The sequence below is a fragment of the Arachis hypogaea genome, chromosome 8 (assembly GCF_003086295.3).
Source record: "Arachis hypogaea cultivar Tifrunner chromosome 8, arahy.Tifrunner.gnm2.J5K5, whole genome shotgun sequence".
Classification (NCBI taxonomy): domain Eukaryota; kingdom Viridiplantae; phylum Streptophyta; class Magnoliopsida; order Fabales; family Fabaceae; genus Arachis; species Arachis hypogaea.
In genome coordinates, this window is record NC_092043.1 from 7,352,380 (window position 1) to 7,372,443 (window position 20,064).

General features: G+C 35.5%; 5 protein-coding genes across 6 annotated transcripts; 3 read left to right on the forward strand and 2 right to left on the reverse strand.

Annotated features, from left to right (window-relative positions):
- Positions 1 to 235: 235 nt before the first annotated feature.
- Positions 236 to 3,441, reverse strand: LOC140174641 (uncharacterized mitochondrial protein AtMg00810-like). Its single transcript, XM_072200124.1, has 2 exons — positions 3,225 to 3,441; positions 236 to 801 (listed from the first exon to the last, which is right to left on the reverse strand). Exons 1-2 carry the CDS (start codon positions 3,439 to 3,441, stop codon positions 236 to 238), a joined length of 783 nt encoding a protein of 260 aa, XP_072056225.1.
- Positions 3,442 to 3,543: 102 nt separating this feature from the next.
- On the reverse strand, positions 3,544 to 4,357 carry LOC140174642 (uncharacterized). The gene is made up of 2 exons (XM_072200125.1): positions 3,886 to 4,357; positions 3,544 to 3,833 (listed from the first exon to the last, which is right to left on the reverse strand). The coding sequence occupies exons 1-2, from the start codon at positions 4,355 to 4,357 to the stop codon at positions 3,544 to 3,546; spliced, it is 762 nt and encodes a 253-aa protein (XP_072056226.1).
- Positions 4,358 to 8,310: 3,953 nt separating this feature from the next.
- LOC112705891 (RNA-binding KH domain-containing protein RCF3) lies at positions 8,311 to 13,390 on the forward strand. 2 transcript variants are annotated; one of them, XM_025756900.2, is made up of 8 exons: positions 8,311 to 9,365; positions 10,217 to 10,693; positions 10,902 to 11,150; positions 11,442 to 11,660; positions 12,172 to 12,251; positions 12,372 to 12,480; positions 12,836 to 12,962; positions 13,063 to 13,390. In XM_025756900.2, exons 1-8 carry the CDS (start codon positions 8,661 to 8,663, stop codon positions 13,080 to 13,082), a joined length of 1,986 nt encoding a protein of 661 aa, XP_025612685.1. In that variant the 5' UTR covers positions 8,311 to 8,660; the 3' UTR covers positions 13,083 to 13,390. The 2 variants fall into 2 exon arrangements, with proteins under 2 accessions (XP_025612685.1, XP_025612686.1); XM_025756901.3 differs by lacking the exons at positions 10,217 to 10,693; positions 10,902 to 11,150; positions 11,442 to 11,660; ... (2 more) ...; positions 12,836 to 12,962; positions 13,063 to 13,390 and adding an exon at positions 9,772 to 9,965 and having other exon boundaries at positions 8,324 to 9,365.
- Positions 13,391 to 14,251: 861 nt separating this feature from the next.
- Positions 14,252 to 17,535, forward strand: LOC112705892 (uncharacterized). Its single transcript, XM_029288273.2, is given in 10 exon segments — positions 14,252 to 14,502; positions 14,586 to 14,750; positions 14,820 to 15,018; positions 15,329 to 15,479; positions 15,685 to 15,907; positions 16,016 to 16,107; positions 16,420 to 16,555; positions 16,737 to 16,888; positions 16,891 to 17,067; positions 17,162 to 17,535. Coding segments are annotated over 10 exon segments (1,632 nt in total). The 5' UTR covers positions 14,252 to 14,416; the 3' UTR covers positions 17,413 to 17,535.
- Positions 17,536 to 18,169: 634 nt separating this feature from the next.
- LOC112705893 (uncharacterized) lies at positions 18,170 to 19,879 on the forward strand. The gene is made up of 4 exons (XM_025756903.3): positions 18,170 to 18,549; positions 18,864 to 18,936; positions 19,026 to 19,081; positions 19,572 to 19,879. The coding sequence occupies exons 1-4, from the start codon at positions 18,500 to 18,502 to the stop codon at positions 19,684 to 19,686; spliced, it is 294 nt and encodes a 97-aa protein (XP_025612688.1). The 5' UTR covers positions 18,170 to 18,499; the 3' UTR covers positions 19,687 to 19,879.
- The last annotated feature ends 185 nt before the right edge of the window (positions 19,880 to 20,064 follow it).

Here is a 20,064-nt window from a genome sequence, read left to right on the forward strand (position 1 = left end):
TTCTTCAATTTTTTTCTTTGATAAAGTGCCGATCTATCTCAACATGTTTAGTTTTATCATATTGTATAGGATTCTCTGAGATGCTTATTGCTGTTTTATTGTCACATTTTAATTTACTTGGCAATTGAGGTGAAAACACAATTTCAGATATGAGTTTCTTAATCCAAAGGATTTCAGTTATGCCCTTAGCAATTTCTCGAAATTCTGCTTCAGCACTTAAGAGGGCAACAACCTTCTATTTCTTACTTCTCCAAGCGACTAAGTTACCTCCCACCAATGTAAAGTAGCTTGATGTAGATCTTCTATCATTTGGGTTACCGGCCCAATCAGCATCTGTGTATACTTCAATGTTAAGGTGCCCATTTCTTTTGAACCAGATCCCACTTCCTGGAGTTCCTTTCAAGTACCTGACTATTCTCATGACAGCTTCCATATGATTCTCCTGTGGTTGGTGCATAAATTGGCTAACTACCCCTAATGCATAGGCTATATCTGGTCGGGTGTGTGATAAATAGATTAGTTTGCCAACCAAGCGTTGGTACCGCTCCTTATCTACCAATTTAGAGTCTTCCTCTAGTCTCAAGCCATGATTAACTTGCATAGGAGTGTCTGCAGGTTTACAGTCAACCATTCCTGTCTCTGCAAGGAGGTCTAGGATGTATTTCCTCTGAGAGATAAAGATTTCTTTATTGGAGCGTAGAACTTCTATTCCCAAAAAGTGCTTTAATCCATCCAAGTCCTTCATTTCAAATTCTGTGAAGAGATTCCTCCTTAGCCTTGCAATTTCTTCATTGTCACTCCCTGTTATGATCATATCATCCACATAAATTACTAGGCATGTTATTAAATCTCCTCTCCTTTTCAGGAATAAGGTGTGATTTGAGTTATTCTGCTTGTACCTGTATTTCTTCATGGCAACCATGAACCTTCCAAACTAAGCCCGCGGTGATTGTTTCAAGCCATAGAGAGCCTTCTTCAATCTACACACTTCATTCTTCTCAAATCCTTTAGAGAATCCTGGTGGAGCTTCCATATATACCTCTTCTTTCAACTCTCCATGAAAGAAAGCATTTTTTACATCAAATTGGTGGAGAGACCGATCTTCATTTGCGGCTACTAAGAAGAGGACTCTGTGGTATCAATTTTTGCTACTGGTGAGAAGGTTTCTGAATAATCAATGCCATAAGTTTGTGTGTACCCTTTGGCGACCAGCCTTGCCTTGTAACGTTCTACAGTGCCATCTATCTTGTATTTAATGGTGAATACCCATCGACACCTAACTAGTTTCTTCCCGGCCGATAGAATACATTTTTCCCAGGTTTTGTTCTTCTTCAGGGCTTCCATTTCTGTCTGCATAGCTTCTTGCCATTCAGTCCTTTTACTTGCTTCTTGGACCGTTTTGGGGATGTCTTCAGTTAGGAAGATGCTAGAAAAGGCCTTTGCAACCTCTGTCGCTCCTTCTCTAGTTGTCTTTATTGGGTACTTTGAGTTGCGGGAGACATGTTCTGGAGAGTATTGGTTGGGTAGAACACCTCTGTTTCTTCTTGGAGGAAGTATAAAGGGTTCTCATTCTGATTCTTCAAGTTCCAGAGCTATACTGTCATTGTTAGCAGCTTCATTAAAGTATGGAGTAAATTATTAGAGTGGGATTCACTTACCTCTTGTATAATATTCTCAGAAAGAGTTTCACTGGTTGTGTGTATTGAGTGATTTTTTCATTGAGTAAGGTATGCTCGATGACTCCATCTACTCGCTCTGTTTGAACAGTTTCGAGGCAACAAAGGTTATCTAGCCAACTTGGCGATCTACTAAATTCTTCCTCCTGAACGCCATGATGGCGACGGTAGTAAAATTCAGGCTCTAAGAAATCACAATCCATTGTTACATGAATACAACGAGTGACAGGATTGTAGCATTGATGTCCCTTTTGGTGTGTAGCATACCCAACAAAGACACACTTTTCTGCACAAGGTTCGAGTTTATTCCTATTTGTTTTTGGGATATGGACGAACACAGAGCACCCAAAAACTCGAGGTGGCAAGGTAAGAATGGGGGGAATCTTAGTCTGAGTGGCCAAGATTTGAAGGGGTGTTTTGTTGCCGAGGGCCTGAGTGGGTAGGCAATTGAGAAGGTAGGCTGAGGTTGCAACAGCTTCAGGCCAAAAAGAACTTGACATTTGTGCATAGAAAAGCATGGCTCGAGTCATCTCAAGATTTTTACGATTTTTTCTCTCGGTGACACCATTTTGTTGGGGGGTATTTGGACAGGATGTTTGGTGGATAAGCTCATTCTTTTGGAAGAAGTCTTTCATTGATTGATTTATGAATTCCTCACCATTATTTGACTGGAGTATTTGAATTTTTTTATTGAATTGGGTATGAATCAGTTGGTAAAAATCAAAGAACCAATCAGGAACTTTAGATTTATGTTTCAGAAAATATATCCAAGTCATGCAAGAAAAATCATCCACAAATAATACAAAATATTGAAAGGGATTATTTTGGGACTTCGGTGCGGGACTCCACACATCAGAATGGATAAGAGAAAAGTTAGAATTGACTCTTGTATTGCTTGGAGAAAAAGTAACTGTATGATTTTTTGCACGAATACAAGTCTCACATTTAATAGTTTCAGCGTTTTTCAAAAAAAAAAAACTAGGAAATAAAATCTTAAGGTACCCAAATGAGGGGTGTCCCAAACGTCTGTGCCATAACCAAAGTTGCCTGATAACTGTTCCGTGAGCAAGCATGGCATGTCCCTGGTGTGCTACCTCATCAACGTAGTAAAGTCCATCTCTCTCAGTACCACGCCCAATGATCTCCTTCGTAAGAATGTCTTGCAAAAGACAGAAATTGGAATACATAAGTACCACACAATTTAACTCCTTGGTTACTTGGCTAACAGATAATAGTTTAGAAGACAAATCAGGAACATAGAGGCATTTTTCTAATTTTAAATTTTTTGAAAAAACAATAGAGCCTCCCCCCTTTAACTTCAATTAAATCGCCACTAGCAGTCTCAATGTGGGCCTTTAAGGGCTTGGTCAAACTGTCAAAATTCTTGAGTTCATAGGTCATGGTGTCAGTGGCCCCACAATCAAAGATCCACTCTTTTGATTTTTTTTATAGGACCTTGGTTATGGGCCCCATTCCCAGCAATTAAACCAATGCCATTATATGACCTATCTTGGTAGAGTCCATTACTGCCCTCTTTTTCTCTCTTACCTTGTTGCGTTGGAGCCACCGAAGCCTTACCGTGCTGTGTCCTGCGGTTTTCTCCTTCTTCTTCTCCGGTGTCACTGTTGCTGGTAACCTCCGGGAAGCCCACGGCGGTGGCCCCTCTCCCTTGACCGGATTTGTTCTTTGATTTCTTGTGATTATCCTCCCACCATTCTAGATATCCTACGATTCTGAAGCATGTTTTCTTGGTGTGTTTGTTCATTCCGCAGTGGGTACAGTAAATATAGCTTTTGTCTTCTCTCTCTTTCTCCCGCGATGATGACCACCGTCCAACAGTGTTTGAGCGACCACGCCCTTGACCGCCTTAATCGGTTCTATTTTTCGCAGCAAGGCCTGTCCCAATCTCTCCTTGTGATGCCTCTCCTACGCCATCGGTGGTAGGCTTTAGAATCTGAAGTCGAGCCGCCTCCCTCCGGATAGTGGCGTAGGCAGATTCTACTGAAGGAGCAGGTTCTTGTTTTAATAGATCTCTTCTAACAGTGTCAAATTTGTCATCTACACCAGTTAGAAATTGGTATAGTCTCTCTTCCTGTTTTAATCGATTGAAAGTTGTAATATCTTCTGGGAATTTCATGGGATTTGGTTGTTTTCTGTCTATTGCCATCCAAAATGACTTGTAGTTTGTTCCATAAATCTTGTAGGGTACCTTGTCCTTGTTTTCGCGTGTTTGCTTGTTGATGCAGGTCGTAGATTTGTATCGGATCCATCCCGCTTCCGTATGTGGTTGCCAAGCCATCCCACAAAGCTTTTGCCGTTGGAAATTGAGAGACATTATTCATTAGGCTTACTTTGATGTTCTGGATGATCCAAGTAAAAACGGTCTGGTCTCCTTGCTTCCATTGTTCATATGTCGGTTCTGTTTCTGCTGGTGCTGGGGGTATCCCTGTCAGGTGAGCCTTCTTTCCTCTCCCACCGATTACTTTTCTTATTAGGGTTACCCACAGAGGATAATTATCCCCATTCAATTGGAAACCAATTGATAGATTGTCAGAGTTGTTTTGTGAAGATTGCATTTCAAGGCTGCTCTGCAGCAACTTTGCGATCTGCAGCGTCAGCTCATCGGGTTTGTTTAAATTATTGCCAGTATTAACACTGGTATCTTTGTCAGATGTTGACATTTTGTTTTGGCTAATTTGGCTGAGAGAGTATAGAAACAATGATCCAAATCTGAGTTCCTAGGACCTAACACAGTTCTGATACCATCTTACGATGGTATCGAGGGTTTAAGGGAAAAAGAAAGAATAATTAGAAGGTAGAAAGAATAAGAGGAGATTGAGAAATGTTATTTTTTCTCTGATACATTTTTATTTACAACAATTCCTTTAATTTATAGATAGCTAGGGATCTATTTATTGAAATATTCTAAATTGATAACATTGATTTTTCCTAATATTTCTCGTGATCCTAAAATATCTCCATGATTTGATTCAATCTTCTAACAAATGATTACGACACATAAACTTAGTTTAAAAATAAGCACACAAATAAGACTGAATCATGAACAAAAATATATCTAAAATTAATTTTGGAATAGACAACGTCATTAATATATTTCTTCTTTTTTTTGTTTGATGTTTTCTTCTTTTTTTCTTGATTTTATTCCTCTCAGTGAGTAAATAAAAAGTTGAGAAAATAAAACAAGAAAGTAAAAATGAAAAAGAAAAAGATGAAAAAGAAGAAGATAGAAGAGCAGTAGAAGATGAGGAGAAAGAGGAGAAAGAGTTTTGAATTGTGCAGGACAACGAGTCCAAATGCACCTTGATTCACTCAGAAACGAATTGAAATTACATAATAATAATTGTGACACAATTAACTCAGAAATAAACCGAAATTACATAATGATTGCGACACATAAACTCAATTCGAAAACAAGCACACAAACAAGATTGAATCATGAACAAAAATACATTCAAAATTAATTTGGATCAGCCAATATTATTAATATATTTTTTCTTTTTTGTTCGATATTTTTTCTCTTTTTCTTGATTCATTCCTCTGAAGAGAATAAAACAAGAACTATAAGAAAATAAAAAAAAGATAAAATAAAGAAGAAAAACATGAAAAAGAAGAAGAAGAAGCAGCAGCAGAAGATAAGAAGAGAAAGATTTTTGAATTGTGCAGAATAATGAGTTCAAATGCACCTTTATTCACTCATAAATGCACCGAAAAGCCAAATTACATAACAATTGCGACATAATTAACTAAGAAATGAACCGAAATTATATAATGATTGCGACACATAAACTCAGTTCGAAAATAAGCACACAAACAAGACTGAATCGTGAAAAAAACACATTTAAAATCAATTTTAAATCAGATAACATTATCAACATGACAAAAATTCAACAATAACAATAACAATAACGACGATAATATGAACTGTGAAAATTAGTAAAGCTAATTTTAGAAAATAAATAAATAAATAATAACTAAATAAAATGAAAGGTAATAAACAATCCTAGTTTATAACCTTAGAATTTTAATGGTTGAAAAAAGAGAAGAATTATATACCTCTAATTGACGGATGGTTCATATTGAAGAGACTCACCTATAAATTGAGTTTTTCTTTAATCCATTTCAATCAAGTCATTAAGATAGAATAACATAATATTTCTTTGAGTAGTTTTCTCCTATATATGTAGAGAGAAGTATGTTCTTCTTTTGTCAAGAGAGAGTGTTATTGTAGTCTCCTTGTGATCGAGAGAAGTTGTAATTCTCAAAGAAAGTTATTGTTTCTATATTTTATACAAATTTCTAATTTTTCATCGCTATATTTTATTGTATCATTGGTCTGATACCTAACAAAAACGATGAAGATAACGAAAAAAAGAACATACATCCGCAAATTTGAAAGAAGAGTAAGAAGAAGAATTTGCCGTGAAAAGTAGAAAGTTGTTTACATTTAAAAGTCAGTTACGGATAGACATGGATGGAGAGGAGGTTATAACAACTTAGTTGGACTTCGTTAGTGAAATGCGTAATGTTATTGTTTTATATTAATAATAGATTTAAAAGCTCAGTTTTAGGATGTGTTTGACAAACGTATTACAGAGGATAAAAGTGGGTTTAAGTTCATTAAGAGCAGAAGTGATTTTGGATCCTAACAACCAGTTCACTTGAAGTAAGGCTTGTTGCCGGTTATTATTGGTTTTCTCCATAAGATTTTTTAAATATTTTAATTTTTTATTATTTTTAGTACTTCCCTTCATATTTTAATTTTTTATTATAATTTTATTATAATATGAATTATTGATCTTATTAAAAAGGACAAAGTAAATAAAAAACTGATCATATATAATAATACAATCATAAGTAATAAAATTTTACAGTCTAAAACAATACTAAATAAAAGAATACTAAAAGTACTAAAAAATTATAGAATATTTTTTTGTTTGATATTATAAAATTTTTCATTGTAATTCTTGTGTATGATTTATTATTCTAATTTTTTATAATATGTATTATTGTTTCTATAGAAATGATAAATTAAATAAAAAAATTAACCATAAATAATAATAAAAGTATAACTAATAAAAAATTAGAACCTGTAATACAATTAAAATTATTGAGAGTACTTAAAAAGAGCACTAAAATATGTTATTTTATATGTTATTTTTAATTTAATAAATAACTATTAATTTTTATTAAAAAATACTTAAAAAGTTCTCAATTTTTATATTATTTTTAATTTAATAAATAAATATTAAATTATAATAATAAAAAATTATAACATACTAAAATAGAGTATTATAAAAAATATTATATAAAAAATATACTAAAAAATATAAAAAAAATTAAATACACTTAAAAAATAATATTATATTTTTTAGTAATTAACTAATTATATATCCAAAATTAATTTTAATTAATATTGTCCAAATAATATTTATTTTATCAAAATCAATTTTAGTATAAAATTATCAAGCATAAATTATGTTAACATAAATTCACTTTTATCCAAAATTAATTCTACAAAATCATTCTTATTCAAACTCTAATTTGATAAACTCCAATCCAAATATACTTAAGGCCCATTTGGGAAGTTTTAAAAGTAATTTGTTTGAACTTTTAACTTATAAAAAGTAGTAGTATTAATTAGGGGTGGCAAAACGGATTGAGTCCGTCGGGCCGATCCGCTAAATCCGCTAAAAAAGGCGGGTCGGGTTTGGATTTGGAGCCCGCCAAATTAAAAAATCCACCAAACACACACCGCCAAATTGGCGGGTTTTGGCGGGGCGGGCCGGTCTGCCGGGCCGAAGATTTTTATTTTTTTTTTATTAAATAAAAGAGTGATTACTATTATAAAATTAATAATTATATAATTTTTAAACACTTTTTTTATTTTTTATTTTTATTCTTCTTTTAGTTGTTAACTTTATTTATTTTATTTTACAATTTTGTATATATGCTCAAATTATATGACTTATTTTTTAAAATAAAGATGATTCTATTGACAAATATTATTTTAAGTAATTTGATTGAAGTTAAAAATAAAAAAATTATATTATAATTTGACTATTTTTTATTTGTATTTGATTTTTTAATTATTATTTTTTTGTTAATTTTAATGAATTTTATTTTAAAAAAAAAAGTCAAGCGGGTTAGTCCGCCAATCCGCTATAAAGCGAGGCGGACTAGCATTTTGAACCCATTTTAATTGGCGGGGCAGGCCAGTCCGCCCGTTTATAGGGGCGGGCCTAGGCGGGGCAGGTTGGGGCGAGCCAACCCGCTTTGCCACCCCTAGTATTAATGTCTGGTGTAATTTTTAAAATCAAATTGCTACTTTCTAAGAAGCCATTTAAAAACTTATAAAAAATTAAAAAAATGACTTTTTTTATAATATTATTATTTTTAATCATATTTCTATAAAATAAATATTTTAAAATTAAAAATTTAAATATAAAATAACTTATTTATAAATTATTTTTTAGAACGAGTTGAATTAAAATGGCATAGTATTTAGTTACAAAGTTGAATGGAAGGATACGTAGGAAGTATTAAGTGTATAGTGTAGTTGACAGCAAAAGCATACGGCACATAATTATAAGCGTATAAATATAGAGAGAGATACACAACACAAGAGTACATTAAATACATACATAGACCCAACCCCACTCTTCTTTCTTCGTTCCTCAGCTCTGCTATCTGCAATTTCAATTAAACTAAACATACTTACTTGCAACTTCCCTTTCACTGCGACACACCCTTTTCTCTTTCTTTTTAGGGTTTCACACATCACTTCAAAATCGAATCGGAACTCATACATAACAAAAACAACTAGTTAATTTCAATTCTATGTTTCAACATCCAAACGCACGCAACATAATGCTTGGATTGAAAGGAAACCCAGCGTTATAACTTCAAAAATCCCCAAACGAACGGATTTTCACTCGGAACTCGAATCCAGGTTCTAAAACCTTCATGGATAGGTCTAGATCTAAGAGGAACTACTACTATGACCAGGACTATGATTCTGACACCCTCGCTAGGATCAGGCCCCGCTATAACCACCACTATAACAACGTTCCAGTTCACCGCCACCGCGGAGGAGGAGGTGGTGGTGGCGGCGGCGGCGGCGGAGGACGCCAGTTTAAGACTCAGGACTCGCCGTTGACGGTTACCACCAGCTACCGCATTCTGTGCCACGATTTGAAGGCCGGCGGCGTCATCGGGAAGTCTGGCAGCATAATAAAGTCCATACGGCAGCACACCGGCGCCTGGATCAACGTCCACGAGCTGATCCCCGGTGACGAGGAGCGGATCATCGAGATTTCCGACACTCGCCGCCGCGACCCTGAGGGGAGAATGCCGTCGTTTTCGCCGGCGCAGGAGGCGCTCCTCATGATCCACGACAGGATCCTGGAGAGCGACGCTGCGTTCGGGGTCGGAGAGGAGGATGAGGAGTACGGCCTCCCTGGCGGAGGAGGCGGAAGAGGTGGTGGTGGTGGCGGGAACAGTCGAGTGGCCTCGAGATTGGTGGTATCGAGAATGCATGTAGGGTGTTTGTTGGGAAAAGGAGGGAAGATTATTGAACAAATGAGGATGGAAACAAAGACACAAATTAGGATACTCCCTAGAGATCACAATCTACCCCGTTGTGTTTCCATGGCAGAAGAGATTGTTCAGGTGCAAATTGCAACCAACAAAAGTAGAATTACCTTTGGTGATTGTTTGAATTGCATGCATGCTGAGAAAAAAGAACACACCTACTTTTTTATTTTCATTGGTGGTGAAAGAATGCCAGCACCATTGTGGAGTATGGAGTAATGGACTATGGGGAAAAACTATGTTTTTTTGCCATTTACTCTTATATATACTCAGTGGTTGTTATACTTTTGGACAACCAATTAAAATTGCTGAACTGAAGACAATGAATATGGCTTTTTCTAACGTTTCAGGATTCCTTTAACTTCTTTTTCCCTTAAATACCCGGTGTTTCATAAATTAAATGAAGTAGAATTTGAGCTAACAATCATTAGTTGATTTAACTTGTGAATCAGTAGCATTTGAAGCTTCTTCATTTCCTTTTCAGCTGAAGAGCTGGAAAGGTGGAACAATTTTCAGCTTCAAAAGCATTCTGGCTTTGAATTGGTGGTTTGGAGTACATTTTTTTTTGTTTTGGATTATTGATTTGTTTTATGATGTATGCCTGAAATTTATTGCATATATCAGTAACTGATTTTGATTTGATGGTGGATCTTGTGCTTCTTTAGTTGAACTTATTTAGATCAAATATGACATTATTTGTCGGATTTTCCTCAAATTTAATCCACCAAGTGTGGAAGACTGCTAGCGGTTGCTTTATCATGCTCTCAATGGTTCTCTTTTTCTGGTTTTGGAGCCCCTAAACTTTGTTATTATAGTGAAGTTATGGAAATGCATGGTCACTCCAAATATGTGGTGTGTTTCCCTGCAACTTTTACCCATTCAAAGATTATTTAAACTGAAAATTAATAATTGTATGATATGCGGTGCAGGTAGTAGGTGACGTAAATGCTGTGAAGAATGCTATAGTAATTATATCATCGCGGTTAAGGGAGAGCCAGCATCGTGACCGTGGTCATTTCCATGGACGTGCACATTCGCCTGAGCGATTTTTCTCTCCCGACGATGATTATGTTCCTCACATGACTGGTGGATCTCGTAGATCAGCTGTAGATGGAGCTAATTTTGGTTCACGAATGTCTAACACCAATGCCAGAAACAATAACCAACCCCAATTGGGTAATTACGGAATGGAGCCAGGGCCTGCTCCCATGGTTGATGAAGCACAGCCCCTGTATGGAGAGGAGCTTGTTTTCCGTATACTTTGTCCAGTTGAGAAAGTTGATCGCATTATTGGGGAATCAGATGGAATTGTAGAGTTCCTTCAAAATGAAGTTGGGGTAGATGTAAAGGTGGCCGAACCTATTGGTGGTTCAGATGAACAGATAATAATCATTACTTCAGAGGAGGTACTTGCTTTCTCTTTTTGTCTGTGTCCCTTTTGTAGTGTATTGAGTGTAACAACTGCAATATCTCTTAGATCACTTCTTCAAGCTATAAGTGTCATAGAGGCAATTTTCTTCCTGCTTAAGTAGTTGCAACTTAAACTCTTCCAAAAGCTGTTCAACGTGTTTTTCAGATGGATATAATTCTAACTGTTCTCATTATGTACTTAAGGGTCCTGATGATGAGCTGTTCCCAGCACAGGAAGCCTTGTTGCATATACAAACTCGTATTGTTGATCTTGTTCTAGATAAGGACAATACTATAACCACCAGGCTCGTCGTCCCATCTAGCGATATTGAATGCATAGATGGAAAAGAGGCCTCACTATCAGAAATAAGGAGGTTGACCGGTGCAAACATTCAGATTCTGCCTAGAGAAGAATTACCTCTTTGTGTTGCAAGAACTGATGAGCTAGTACAGGTTATTCATTGGACCTACTACTACTTTAAATATAACTACAGCAAATTTCTTTTGCTAAATGTGGTCTTGAGTAGGAAAATGATAGATGTTGAACTTCAAAATGCCGATGGATATTATAATAGTTATTGAAAACCAATGGGTGTAGGGTTTTAATTGGCTACTTTCTATTAGGAATTTTCCAGTAAATAGTAGATAGGATTAAAAACTTTACCATCCTCAAGGCCAAAGTGAAGACCAAACATTTAATTTCTTCTTCGTACATTCATATTGTTTCCTTTATTGTCTCTGCAGATTGTAGGAGAGATAAAGGCAGCACGAGATGCTGTTGTTGAGGTGACATCAAGATTAAGAAGTTACTTTTATAAGGACTTCTTTTCAAGAGATACAATGCCACCGTTGACCTCCTTATCGGGCATTGAGGCATCTTCTTCTAATAATATGGCTTCAGCTACTGAAGCTCCTGCAGCCTATCAGAATGTGCTAACTGCACCAGGACCCTTTCCATCAAAGGTATTCTTTTGATGCAATTCCAAGAAATGTCATTTTACCTTAATTATGGTCCGTTTTGCTTGACATTTTATCTTAAATATTGTCTATTTTGCTAATCTGCCATTTAATGGACTGGTTTTGGGGAGAATTTTTTACCCATGTCAAGATATATTTCTTATCTACATTGAAAATCACGTTTAAGCATATAATATATTATGGAAATTTATATCTCAGTAGTTTTTCCTCCCCGTTCATTATTCTTTGTCATAAAAGAAGGATTTTGCCTGTTATCGTTAAGTGATCATATGAACCTGCCACATACTATCCAATGACTAATGATCTAGTGGTTTCTTGAAAAATAAGTCAATACTATGTTGCAATGGCTATATATATGCAGTTTCCTATCTCAAATGTTGTCTACAGCTTAGGGAACCGAGTCTTATATAAGTAGTGACTGCTTGGGACAAATTATAGAGAATTTTGTTTTTTATTTGAATTAAAAATAAGTTTTTCTCTTGTTTCTTTTTGGAAGGAATCTGGAGGGTCTAGCACCGAGGCAGGAAAGCAGAAAGAGACTGACCGCCGCGAAGACGTGCCGAGTGGTTTAAATAGGTAAGTGGTCCACTGGTCCCTTTCATGAAATGTTGTGTCTTACTTTTTTCAACATGTCATCCTGTTTTCTTTCTCCCCTTGTCAATATCTCATCCCATTTCCCATTTTGTATGTGTTTAGGATTACTGTGCCTCTTGTCACAAGGAGTACACTTGAAGTTGTTCTACCAGAGTATGCAGTTCCCAAGCTTATAGCAAAATCCAAAAGCAAGCTTGTTCAAATAAGTGAGGTATATGTGATTATTAGATCTTACAGCCCCTCACCTTAATATTTGAAGTGGAAAGTGCTAAAACTAACATGAATCGTAAAAATTGCCCTACTGTAATGTGAGTTCTGTTTTTTCTGTCCATGATGATCCCCCTATGAGTTCTTTCTAGACCATATTTTTGTCATGCGAATAATCTTTGGGAAATTTTGGTACTTTATTCTATTTTTTTCATGTTCGAGCTTCAAGAATGACCAATAAAATAGGAGATAATTGTTTTTTAGTATTGCATTAGATTGTGGAAATTATCATTATATGTCTGTATTTTTATTTTGGAAATTAAAGTCATGCATTTTCACTTATGTTTTCATGGGAGCAGTTGTCAGGAGCCAACGTAACGCTTGTAGAGGATAGACCAGATGCGACACAGAAGATTATTCAGATATCCGGTACTCCAGAGCAGGCAGAGAGAGCGCAGAGCTTGCTCCAGGGATTTATTTTGAGCAGTAAGTCTTATATATCTTGGTTCTTAACCACCCCCCAATTCCCAGTATATCTTAAATGCAAATTTGAACTGACATTTATCTTTTCTGGATCTTTTCACAGCACAAGAAGACGGCCCTTGAGTGATGCACATATTGAGAATTTGGCTAAAGATTATGGCATTGCCATTACTTGTGTGCCTGGGGCATTGGCATCTTGTTCCATGCACTGATTGGTTTTCCATATAGCAAGAGTTAGGAATTTTGAATGCGAGAGAAGCATTCCAATGTAAATGTTGTACTGGGCGAGCTTATTCATTACTTGTTACTATTACTTTCAGCAAAGTGCAGGGAGCAATTGTTGGCGGCTACCCTGGATTGTGTTTTTCCTGGTTGATAACGCGAGTTTTATGAGTAAGCAATGCAATGGAAAGTTTTTCCACAAATGAAAACATAGGCTTTCATCTATTTTATTTATTTATTTATTTTCCCTCTAAAACCACATGGCTTCCACTAAAAGTACATTCCCATAGCCAGCTTCAACATATGGCTACATCCAATGGACATTGACAAATCATTGTATGTAACTAATAAAAATTATTTCTTCAAATAATTACTACTCTATTCAAAGTTTCAAACACCGACTAACTCTTTATAAAGATTGCTTTTTGATAATGGCTTCAATTAGATTTCTTATCATAACTCAAACTTTCAAAGTATAAATTTTCAAGAAAAAGGCCAAAATCATTTTATATTAAAACCATTTTTCAAAGTGTGACCTATAAATATATATATATTTTTTTGGTCTAACGTTAGCTTGAAATCATTCATTGTCGATTTTGTTAAATTTATTCATAACTTATCCGTTTTTTTTTTTTTTTGGCCAGGTGGGTTAGACAACAACTTTCAATTTTACGCATCATAAATTTATATTACCATTCAACCAAAGTTCCAGCTGCTAACTTATCCTTTGATCAAGTTTTTTTTATCCCCCTTTTTTTTCAACTTAACTACTCACAATGACCCAAAAAGGGTGGTGAGGGTAAGGGACCAAACAACATTTCATCAGCTACATGGATAATAAAAAACCTAATCTAAAACACTACAAGCTAAAATGACATTGGTCACAATCCATTTCACAAAAGCACACCTATTCTCGCAAATGAGTTATAACTCAAATGACATAGTCTTCCAATACTCATACAGAGATTATGAGTTCGAGTAATCTGTTCACGAATAACAGGTTCATCAGAAATGATACATAAACTAAGAAATTTTCATCCAAAAAGCTATTAACCTCTTAACCTGGAAGGCTTCCCGTGTTATAATACCTCTTAAAAAATTGTACCGGATCAGAGACAGTCGCTCAGCATTAACCATCTACTTCAGCTAACTGATTCCTGATTTGGAATACATTGACAGCGTCCACCAAACCGTGCTGCTCTTTCTTAGCATTATCCGTTTCGTTGTGCTGCTGAATGCCAACACCAGCTTTCACTTTCTACTCTACAATGTCAGCTTCAGCTTCGTTTCTTGCTCCGTCCCCCTCTTTCGCTCCATTCAGGTTCCCTATCTCTCTCTTTCTTTCTTTCAATTGCTACAATTTCTGAAAATCCTCATCTAGTTTCCTTTGTTATCTATTATTAGGGGTTGCAAAGAGGTTCCACGTATGTTTTCAGTGTCTAACAAAAAGGAGAATCGCACTTCAAAGCTTTACATTATACCCATCACCACTGTTACTCGCTTTTGTGCCTCAACAGCTTCACTTGAGTCCTTGCACTTTGCTGACACTAATGCTAATCAAAATCACAGGTAAGAAGCGGTTTTCTTCCATCGATATATAGCTACAAGTACCTTGACTCTGCAAGTTGTGTTCCGCAGAATAAACGAATTTGAGAATGAGTTGAACGAGTTCTTTGATGAAGTGAAAACAATGATTAGAATGGGAAAAAGAGATGATGCTCTTGACCTACTTAATGCCGGCTCTAAAGGCATTCAAGAAGCTGCAATTCTGGATGTCTTAGCGCTGGGTTATGTGGCTGTTGGAGACCTAGAAACTGTTGCTTCTCTGTTGAATGTGGTATCAATTTTCCTATTTCTGAGTATTTGTTTTTACTTTCGATTTTGTCAAATTTATCATGGTTTTAGTCTTGGAAGATTATGTTTGACGTGTTACGTGCTCAAGTAGTGTTCTTGTAACTATATCTCTTTGTAATTGTATACTTATAGTTGCCAATAATTGTTTGTTCCATATATCTGTTGAAGTCATATTTCAATGGTGAAAGGCATACATTTGCATACTTATTTTAGTTGTAGTTCCCTGTAGAATCTTATAGTGTTTCACTCCCTTTTCTATGTGGTGTCCGTTCTTATATTTTCATTATTGCTAGATGAGAAAAGTGATTGACAATTTGAAGGATGACACACAACATCTAGATTTGATACTTACGCATATGGGAAGTATGTATTCAACATTGAGCAAGTTTGGAAAATCACTGGACACGTATCAAAGGGCTTTCAACATTATGGAAAGGACCTATGGTGAGTGGATGTTCCAGCTAGCAATGTTAGCTTTATTTTCTAATTAATTGTCTCTTTGGTTTCACTAAAAACTAGATCTATTTTCTTGAAACATTTTTATTTGTGCGTGTCCAGTTATAGTTACCAAAAAAAATTTCCATCTAAGATGCAGTTGATGTTCAAAGTTTCAAAATTCTGGTTTTCTCAATTTCATCTCTTCTTTTAGGTAACGACAGCCCTTTTCTTGTCACACCCTATTTGGCTATGGCAAAGGTTCTTGGTTCAACTGGAAAAGCAACAAAAGCCATAGAGAAATACCAGTGTGCAATAACTATTTTGGAGTCTAAGAGAGGTGCTGAAAGTAAGGATTTGGTTGTACCTTTACTTGGTCTTGGCAATCTTTTACTGAAAGAAAGAAGAGTCAACGATGCAGAAACTCATTTTACTAGGTTGAGCTGACTCCTTTTTTCTAATAAGAAAAATATCTCCCTTTCTGATTCAATGCATTAATGGCTCTGCTTTCTTGCACATTTACCTTTGTTTATGCTGTTTTCTAGGGTTCTCGACATATACACAAAGTCATATGGACAAAATGATGGAAGAATTGGATTGGCCATGAGTTCCCTTGCCCAAGTTAAGTGTGCTCAAGGTAACTGTACATTTTCACTTACACAACTTCATTTTTGTTTGCATATTCCTCTTTGCTTTATCTAGTTCTTTCTCTGCTTTGCTTTGTTGTGCTGCTGCTTCTTTTTTCGTGCTCACGCATGTTTGTGTTCTTTTTTCATTTGGTGGTTGTATCATTTAACACGAATGTTGGTTACAAGCTCTTTCATGCATGAGTTTTTTTTTCTAAATAAATAAATAAATGGTGTCCAAGTAGAGAATTCTCATCATCTTTCTGCTTTTCTTTTTTGGCTACAATATTTAGGCACTGATTGATATGAAATATGATTTGCAGGGAAGTCAGATGAAGCAATCAATTTGTATGAACATGCACTTCATGTCATGAAAGATTCCAATTACTTGTCGCCAGATGACAGCATCATGGAAAAGATGAGGGTAGATCTTGCTGAGTTGCTTCATGCTGTCGGGAGGTAAACTTCTCTTACAACCTTGGTAATTTGAATGGAAGATTTAAGTAATTCTTTTGGCATTCAAATAACAAATTCTAATTTTTATCTCATATTAAAAAAAAAGAAAACATTAAGTAAAATCAAATACTAAGAATTGATGGTAACTTGGCACTCACTGTGGTGTCTATTACTTTACTTTAAGAGCACAAGAAGGCAGAGAATTATTAGAGGAATGCTTATTAATCACAGAGAGGCACAAAGGAAAAGGTCACCCCGGCTTAGTGACACACATGATAAATCTTGCAACTTCATATTCCCAATCGAAGAATTATGCAGAGGCCGAGCACTTGTTGAGAAGAGTTTGGAAATAATGATAAAGCAGAAAGGAAGCGATGACCAGTTCGTCAGCTTTCCAATGTTGCAACTTGCAGTTACGCTTCACCATTTGAAACAAGATGAAGAAGCTGAGAAACTGGCACTGGATGCTTTGCGCATCCGTGAGAAGGCATTTGGAGAAGATTCTCTTCCAGTTGGTATGTTTGCCCTTTCCTTTCCATAATTCCTGTTACATTTTGCCGTGAGAATATGAATCAAATTCTTATTTTAACATGATATTATGCATGGCAGGGGAGGCTTTGGACTGTTTGGTGTCTATTCAAACTCAAGTTGGTAAAGATGAGAGCGAGTTAGTTGTGCTACTTAGAAGGATTCTAGGTATACAAGAGAGAGAATTTGGATACGAGAGTGAGGAAGTTTTGGTTACAGTGAAAAAGATTGTATTCTTGTTGGATAAACTAGGGAGAAGAGATGAAATGCTTCCCTTGCAGAGGAGGTTGTCTCTGCTTAGAAAGAAGTATAAGCAGATGATTCATCACTGAGGGACTATAATATGTGCCTCCTTGGTGCCGTCTTTGTGAGCTTAAATGGCAACCTAAATGGTTTAAAAAGTTAATACAAATAGAAATAGAAAGTCGACCAATCAGATTGGTTATGATAGTAAACTGTTTTTTGTTTAGGAACTGTGAAATGAGTACATGAGGAAAATATTGAGAGGACCTGCGCTGTCGCTGTGGCCCATATCTCTCTCAAATTGCAAGGGATAAATGAAAATAATGGGTAACTAGCTGAATAAGATGTCTAAAAGGGATAAAAAGAATGTTTAATTTCCATATATTGTTACATAAATAATCTATATGAATTATTCTTTTCCTTTAAAATAATTATCACTTTGATTTTGTCATGATAAAGGACAAGAAACACAGAGAAGTGGAAAACGAAATACAATCCACATCCATCCCAAAGGTGTCACTGGAAAGACAATCTTCTTCGGCATGGCACAAGGATTTTTTTATTTAAATGAATTAAATAATGTTTTATTTACTGATATAAATAATTGTAAAAATTATGGTAAATGAGATATATAAAGATAAATTTTTAATTGGTATAAAAAGACGTGTAATTCTTGTCATTAGACACATATATTTCATATTTTTTTTTTCTGTTTTTCTTTCAAAAAATACAAAAAAAATGTTAAATAATAGCGGATATATGGTTGTTGATGTGTATCGCAATTGTCGTATTTAATACTGCTGCACACTTAAGGAGATATATACGTGTCAAACACACTTACGTATCTCGTATACGGCGTAAAAACTTACCTGTAATGGAGATAAGTAATTCCACCCATTTTTGCAATAATTTTTAAAAGTATTTACTCTAGTAAATAAAACGCAATGCCACAATGGTGTACACATTCTAAGAAGATACAAGAGAAAATAATTAGATACTCTAGTGAGCGGAGATCAAATGCAGCATTCTAAGAAGGAAGAACCAACAAGAAACCAAAACGAAAGTTGTGTGACTCCCAACAAGTTCAACTATTTCACTGAAAAACCCTAGCCATCTACCTCAGGAGCTTCCCTCTTCGTCTCCAACCCCTGTTCGCTCTCACCAATCACAACAGAAATGGCTGCCACAGCACCAGCAGAAGCTGGGTCCCAATGGCCATTCAGCTGGTCTCTCTCTCTCTCTCTCTCTCTTCTCTCTCTCTGAAAAATTTGGTATTTTTTTAATCTTCTATTTGCATTGTTTTATATGCTATCCATGAATATTATCACTCCCAAGTTTTTGTCTTCTTTTGTTTACCTTATTTCTTGTGTGGTCTTGTTGGTATCTGATCCCTTATTTGTGAATTATGTGCAAGTGGCTACCGTGTTATTTGAATACGAACTCAGCAACTTCTGATAAATATTTGGAGAATCAATGATGAACACTTTGATAAGCTAATCTACCAAATTTGTTTCTTAGTAACTGTTCATGACCATTACAGTGACCTAGAAGTTGATTTTGGACATGAACAAAATGCTGCTATCGTATGCGCAGCCTTAGCTGTTGATAAGGAGGTCAATTGTTTCTTCAAGCTATCAAATTTCCATTCTTTTACCCAAAAATTTCTCATTGGGTTTCTAATTTGATTTCATGTCTACTGCAGTTGCAACCAGACAAGGTGAAACGACTCATGGCAGTGTCTCATGGAAAGCTTTCAGTGTGAGTCTCTTCTCTACCCTCTATGCTATTATTATGATCTGCATGACTTGTGCATCCTTTCCTGTTCAACTGAAACAATTCTTGTTCCGCTAATGTTCTAAAAGTAAGTGATAGTGTTGGTAAACGATTACTTCGGTTTAATTATTGTTTAGATGAGTTGTTATTGATTAGTTAGACATATATGTGATTAGCTAATAGTTTCTTACTACTTAAGCCACATCTTAAGCTTGTACCAAATCTCAATTTCTCAACGGTTTCATTTCTCACCTACCTGCCATGTGATCCAACACAAGTACAATGTTTCGCGAACGCGGACCGAACATACCTTTGTAATCAATCTCCAGTCATCAGTTATGGTGATGAAATTATCATGAGTTGATGTGATGAGAATGCCTAAGAAAGTAAACTTTTTTCTGTAATTAGTTAATTCAGCTTAAAGGGTTCTGCAGAATATCTAATGGTACTTTTTTTTTTCCTATGTTCCATTCAGGCACTTTGAGGCAACGGAAGCAAGATTTCTTCGGGCATCTTTTAGTGCTTTTGTAGATGTCCTTACACTGGCCACAAAAACGATTGAAGAATTTGGTCAAGGAATGGAATTGTGACATTTACTTTTCTTATTCTTAAAGAATGTATTGCTACTCCAACCATTATATATAATCCTATTAGGTTTCTCATAGTATATTTGTATGTGTTTGCATTTTCACTTTCATATACTTTTATAGGATTCTGTTCCAAGATTGTGTAACCAAGTTTTACTCATTCATGTGGCAAAATTGATATTCTCCCACCAACAAATTTATGACTTCCATCCAACTTGTAAAAAGAGGAATGTTGCTTATTGCTTTAAATGGCATTTAGGAAGAAAATTGAAGTAGCTTTTTGGATAATTGGCATGAACAATATTATTTGACAAGGAAAAATAGATACCAAAATCAAGTAGATTAGAAAATTTTTTTGATATTACTGTAGATTAATTAAAA

Bases quoted from the DNA above. Each gene is read 5' to 3' on its own strand.
- LOC140174641 (XM_072200124.1), bottom strand. From the start codon at position 3,441: ATGAACAAACACACCAAGAAAACATGCTTCAGAATCGTAGGATATCTA. The intron at 802-3,224 runs GTAAGAGAGAAA...TGATCATAACAG, and splicing joins GGTGGCTCCAACGCAACAAG to GGAGTGACAATGAAGAAATT.
- LOC140174642 (XM_072200125.1), bottom strand. From the start codon at position 4,357: ATGTCAACATCTGACAAAGATACCAGTGTTAATACTGGCAATAATTTA. The intron at 3,834-3,885 runs GTACCCTACAAG...GGATGGCAATAG, and splicing joins CACGCGAAAACAAGGACAAG to ACAGAAAACAACCAAATCCC.
- LOC112705891 (XM_025756900.2), top strand. From the start codon at position 8,661: ATGGATAGGTCTAGATCTAAGAGGAACTACTACTATGACCAGGACTAT. The intron at 9,366-10,216 runs GTGCAAATTGCA...TATGCGGTGCAG, and splicing joins TGGCAGAAGAGATTGTTCAG to GTAGTAGGTGACGTAAATGC. The intron at 11,661-12,171 runs GTATTCTTTTGA...TCTTTTTGGAAG, and splicing joins CAGGACCCTTTCCATCAAAG to GAATCTGGAGGGTCTAGCAC.
- LOC112705893 (XM_025756903.3), top strand. From the start codon at position 18,500: ATGGCTGCCACAGCACCAGCAGAAGCTGGGTCCCAATGGCCATTCAGC. The intron at 18,937-19,025 runs GTCAATTGTTTC...TGTCTACTGCAG, and splicing joins CCTTAGCTGTTGATAAGGAG to TTGCAACCAGACAAGGTGAA. The intron at 19,082-19,571 runs GTGAGTCTCTTC...TGTTCCATTCAG, and splicing joins TCTCATGGAAAGCTTTCAGT to GCACTTTGAGGCAACGGAAG.